Source organism: Hyposmocoma kahamanoa, unplaced genomic scaffold, assembly GCF_003589595.1.
Source record: "Hyposmocoma kahamanoa isolate Upper Pololo Valley unplaced genomic scaffold, ASM358959v1 92, whole genome shotgun sequence".
NCBI lineage: Eukaryota > Metazoa > Arthropoda > Insecta > Lepidoptera > Cosmopterigidae > Hyposmocoma > Hyposmocoma kahamanoa.
In genome coordinates this window covers 10,879,491-10,885,579 of record NW_020654748.1, presented here as the reverse complement: position 1 = coordinate 10,885,579, position 6,089 = coordinate 10,879,491, and the positions used below count along the sequence as shown (strand labels likewise).

General features: G+C 33.7%; 1 protein-coding gene across 2 annotated transcripts in view; it reads right to left on the bottom strand.

Moving 5' to 3' along the window:
- Window positions 1-1,328: 1,328 nt before the first annotated feature.
- LOC113236721 (facilitated trehalose transporter Tret1-like) overlaps window positions 1,329-6,089 on the bottom strand; it is a 51,519-nt gene continuing 46,758 nt past the window's right edge. The window contains exons 7-10 of one of the 2 annotated variants that reach the window (XM_026472881.1): window positions 5,794-5,920; window positions 4,484-4,674; window positions 3,363-3,501; window positions 1,329-2,555 (exon numbers count right to left, since the gene is read on the bottom strand). In XM_026472881.1, the coding sequence (XP_026328666.1) occupies window positions 2,431-2,555; window positions 3,363-3,501; window positions 4,484-4,674; window positions 5,794-5,920 (582 nt within the window). In that variant the 3' untranslated portion in view covers window positions 1,329-2,430. The remainder of the gene's footprint in view (window positions 2,556-3,362; window positions 3,502-4,483; window positions 4,675-5,793; window positions 5,921-6,089) is intronic. The other variant, XM_026472882.1, reaches the window with a different exon arrangement.

The window sequence follows — 6,089 nt, the reverse complement described above, 5'->3', positions numbered from 1 at the left end:
TATTTGATAATGCATGTAAGTCAATAAAACAACTATTATAACATATTTAGAAGTAAATATATATTTACAACTTTATTCAGACTATTTACATCGTTATGTATCTATAATATAATTTTTTGTCTATTACTATCACAAATGCTTTATATAATTGTATATTGCTTGCACTAGAAACATTTTGATCGTCTATTTTTTATTGATCGACAAACTATTCGAAGATATAAAAATTTAACAATAATAATCGTGAAAAATTTAATTAATGTACGTATACATAGGTACCTTGTTTACTTTGTACAATCAGGAAAAGCTATATACAGGGTGTCCCAAAACCCAACGTTAACCTGAGAACAGGATGATATTTGATAAATGGGAGTCATGTTTTTTGTGATATAAGCATTTTAATGAAAACGTTCTTCAGATTTAAACCCCATAGACTTTTTTACTGAGGTTGTCTGAAAGAAAAAAGTTATACAACACCTATATCAAACGTTGCCGAATTACGACGAAGAGTCACGGAAGCTGTGCAACACATAAATTTACGACGATTTGTACGATTGGTGAAAAGGTCATTTTTAAGGCGTTGCCATGCATGTATTGATGCCGGTAGAAAACAGTTTGAGCACTTGCTGTAGTTTGTAATAAAATATAATAATTTATTCATTACTTTTATTTAAATTCCTATATCTGTCGAGAAATGTGGAATTTTGAGACTGTTTGCCTCACTCAATCATACTTACCATTTTTACTAGTCAATCTAACTCCGACATGGATATCAAACCTAAATTAACCTTAGAGGCACTGAAAGCCATTTTCACTTAGAAAAGGTAACCTTTTTAAATTGGCCTCCTTTTAGAAAAACCAAGACAATTTTCTTCCAAGCAGCATGACGTGGAAGGTTTTATACCATTTTAGAATCTTGATTAGTTGCGTGTGTAAGGAGTTGCCATGGCAGTCTAGGTACATATTTTTTACAGTATGGGGTGTGAAAGTTACCTTGAAAAAAAAATCTGCTAAAATTAAATACATTGTTGTTATATTTATGTGCTGAAACTTTAGCAATTCGGGTTTTCTTTGGCATTGTGTTAATTAGCTGGGCTATTTAGGTTACCGTTACAAAAACTGGAACAGCAAAATTAGCAAATTGGTAATTGTAGTAATTAAAAATGGTGTACAGGTCATACATTTTCAATATTTTTCATTAAAATGCTTATATCACAAAAAAGCCATGATTCTGATTTTTTAAATATTTTTTTCTGGGTTGTTACAAACTAGGCAACAGCATGTTCTCAGGTTATCGTTGAGTTTTGGGACACCTGTATACGTTTAAGTGATAGCTATTTATTAGTATTTTAATTCACTCTTATTACGAGTACTTATGTATTTGAAGTGTACATTTTCTTAAATTATACAAAAAAGAATAACCTATTCAACCCATATACGTGCCACTTCTGGGTAAGGGTTTCTTTTAAGAATAAGTTGTAGGCCATAGTTCGCTTTGTTAATCTAATTTGAATTGGATTGAATTATTTATTTTGCTATACGTACATAACCATTAATCACGTTGATTTAATTAACAGAGCTACAGTACCTACATAAATCTTCGTTAGTTTATACAAAGGGTTAAATTTTACCCGAACAAAGCAACTGGGTTCATTTTGATTTCAAGTAAGTATAAACAATTTGTTCTCAATATAAATTGTCCCAGGCATTTTCGTTACATTAAAATTTACTAATATCCTCATCTATATAAGATCAAAACGTAAAGAAATCATAAAAAATCAAACATTCTTTCGATCCAGCTGGAATTGAACTAGCCACTTCGACAAACCGGAGCTGCCACCCGGATCGAAGAACTTTTCTTTGTGTCGGTTCGATATTTGTATCAATAATAACAAACATCTCCTATGTATGTAGTAACTGCGTAAGAACACCGCATGTTTGTGTGCATGCGGAATCAGCTCACTTAAATGTCCTTATTTAGTCTATTATATACAATTATAAAAATCTATAGGCACATATTTAATAAATCTATAATACTTTTCTAAAAAATACGTTTTACTAAGGCCCAATTCTACAGACATTAAAATAATTTAACTGGGTTGCAAAACACTATCAAGTTGTACTTTGATTTTTTTAATAGTCTAACAATACTTAATTTTTTACTATATACATATAATGTTTTACAAAGCATTAAATTATGATATGTACAAAATAGGTTTTATTTAATATTTCTTACAGATTAAATTTGAGTTTCATTGCTCTATTTAATAAAGTAAGTGGTTGGAAGCAACTTCAGGAGCTTCTATCTCCAGACATATAAATTTATTAGTATGTCTTCGATTTGCAATTCTGAAGTCTGTTTTAATTTTTTAAAGTACTGATGACAAACTCAGCACCTTCTATTGTACTAACTTCAAGAAACTTCGGTTGCTTTCACGCTCCTTGTGAAGCTATACTTTCTTTCTTAAGTGTCTTGGTCCTGCCACTGAAGTAGTCTTCAATCTCCTGCAGTGTTCTGCCTTTCGTTTCAGGTAGAAACATATAGAAAAATGCAATACCTGGAAAATATAAGGTGTATTTTAATAACACTTCAAACGGATGTTTATTTAATTTTAGGACTTTTGTTCTAGATAACATGCCAGTCCTATAATAACCCTATTCTAATTGTCATACTATTTACCGTGCAAACGATTAAACGCCCAGTTACACGACGAGAAAGATCTCGTGCGGCCGTACACGTACGTACAGTTTAGGGGAAAATTGAATTCTTTTTATTAGGCAACAACGTTTAAATTCCTCGGAATAATACAACCGAGCGGTCACCGCGTAGACCAAAGACAAACCAGCCTCTCATTTAAGTTAAAACTTAAATACTAAATAAATAGAGCGGGTTTTGCCATGACAGTTCGATCTCTGAACAAGTGCACGCGATCGCTGCGCGGCGGCGATAAGCGGCAAGCGCGGTGAAATTCGTGTCGAATAAACGCACCCTTACCGTGTCACACATTTTCGTATTTCGTAATAAGGGTTCGAAAAGATTCTTTGAAAGAAGTTAATGTTGGAGTGATTCAATCAAAAAAAGTCTGTCGGCCACTGCCACCGAGCCCGGCATTTCTTGACTTGACAAGTCTCGTGTGCCGGTAATTTCATCCTTCAAAACCCGAACACAGTAATGCTCACAATTGTGTTTGACGGCAGAAATAGGTACAGTACTTCCCCAGATGAACTCATTCACAAGTAGCTCTACTGTTACTATAATACACTTCTAATAATATACTCCTATATATAAATTATATCCTCCTAATGATCCAACAATCATTTATATGAGTTTTTAGACAGTGGGCTAGAATAGAAGCAACACTAACCTGCTATAGATAATGCCCCGTAGAGACCGAAGACACCGTAATCGTAAAGCGCGTGACGCAAAAATGGGAAAGTCTTCACTACCGAGAACACTGAAAGATGAGCGGCCATTGTCGTCATGCCACCCACTATACCACGAACCTGAAAAGTATATTTAGCAAGTTTATTAAAAAAAGATATTTATGGCAAAAACTTCACGTAAAAAGGAGTACGGTTGAAATTTCATGAAACTGAACAAGTTTCTGTATAGAGTCTATTTGTACGGAATGAGTTATTGGGAATGTTGAAAAATCTATTTGAAATATAGTTTCGTATTTATCATAGGTAGTCATCCTATGATATTTCACTCCACTTTTTTAGATCCTGTGAATATAGCACACTTTGAATAAGCAGCAAAAGTTGCTAATGTATTTGAAAAAGGTGGAAAACCTTTATGAGTTTTCATTATTAAATCGCCTTTGGTGAATAAGGCTAGTGTAATACATTGGTACAAATCATCAAAGTCCAATAATTACAAGTAAGCAAATGAGAGATATACTATAATCCTTACAATGTTAATTTTTTTTTTTTATCTTCGGTCGAAATTGACCGCACTGTTAACCGTGTTTTAGAAAATTTGAAGAGTTTATTTCCTAACCGGGAATCTGAACAAAACAAGAGAAAAATTATACTTGCATACGTAGCGAAATTATCTAGGAAATTTTTGAGATTGTAAAATATTTATATATTGGCAAATGGAATGATAAAAGTATTGTAGCCATTCAATTTACAAAAAATGGATTGTGATTTCGACCACATCATACATTCACACTTATGTTGTAAAAAGGCCAGATATGTAAAATGACAACGTTTCAGGAGAAAGGTTTAAAGATTGTTCGAACGAAATTAGTCAATAACTTTTTATGCTTAAATAGGAGAGTTATAAAATTAAACATAAACATTATGTGTTTCATGCAGTAAAGTAAAATAAGACAATTATTTTGTGATGATTCTCAGATGATAAAAGCACTTTTGTCGTGTGATCACATGTGATGTGATGCTTTATTAGGGTACTAAAATACTCCACGACCTAAACTGTGACTTTTTTTATTTTACTCCACTATTGTAGTTGGTAAAAACCTACCTGAGTAGGATAAACCTCGCCGATCATGACCCAAGGTATAATCAAGTAGCCCAGAGTACATGCAATCATGAACACGTAGATAGCCGCAACTGGTATCCATGTGAATAGGAACGGCATCGAATTATCTTTCCAATACTTTACGAAATAGAGATACACCGAAAGTATTATCATGGTAGAACCGCAACCCACAGCTGAAATATGTAAAATATTGCTTATGGTTTATGAATAAATAATAATATTGGTTACGCAGTAAAATCTTTATGGAATATAAAGTAAAGGTCTGCTCTTTGGTCGGCCGTGTAAATTGTCAATTAAAAAAATACGAAAAGCAAAATCGTCGCGTAACACCAAAGAAGGAAATAATAATAACATAAATAATCTATACATATAACACCAATGATTTTATAAGTATATTTTTTACTTAGAAAATCTTGGCGTAACACCCATTGAATGAAAGTGGAATTCCCTGACCATAGACATCTTCACTAACTTGGGCCTTCAAGGCGAGATGAATATGCATTATTTAGGTGTGTATGCTCCATCGCCGACCTCATCGTCATTTTCCATTAGGTGATATGGAGGTATTTGACCTCCGCGCATTTAATATTTTTTTTATTAAAAATACTGGAGTTTGTATCACATGGTATCACGGATTACAATGTTTATTATTAAATATATACAGGTTTTTCCATATTCCCGCATTGTGCATAGTTCACAGTCATCATCAGTGCTGCTCAGCTAGAATCATCAGGTGAATGGATGTTTATCAAGTCCCATTTGTATCCAACTCCAGTACCAGACACACACACGCATGTTTTTTTTTGGCTATTTCTGGAGTACTATAATGGCACTATACGACCTACATTTTCAATAATTTATGCATTCATCGATCCGTATCCCATTACTTGGGATTAGCGTAGCACTTCTTGTTCATCTCTATCACCTGTCACCTCGTTATTACGTTCAGCCCTCGTAGTATGGCTACGCATGATAATCGCGACGCGCGCGATAAATTGAAGTAAGCGCGCGCTATTTATTGGCTGTCTGAATCAGATCTAATTTAGATACCCAATAGCGCCCGCTTGTTTCAATTTTATCGCGCGTGTCGCGACTATCATGCGTAGCCATACTACGGGGGCTGATACATATTATCTTCAATATGAATGATGGCTTGAAGCGAGAGCAAACAAAAGATAGACGAATTGTGTAAATATGTTCGCCACTCGACGATATTTCATCCCAATGGGTTGGATCTATTCCATGAGTTATTTTGCCCATTATCACTTCAACTCGCTAATTATGTCACTTACCGGATACAAACGTAAGCGGTCGTCTACCAAATCTTCTACACATAATGCAGCCCGCCACAGTGGAAATAAGGCGAAGGACACCAAGTGACATTGTGGCCCAATACTTGTCCATTGATGTTCCTGAAAACTGGTAAATCATACAATGCTTCAACTATCAATACATACAAAAATTGTCGGATTTTGTGGAGGTTGGCGGTTTGTTGTTAGATTGGATAAATGAATTAAACTTAAGAAATATAATATATATATTATATATATATATATATATATATATATATATATATATATATATATAT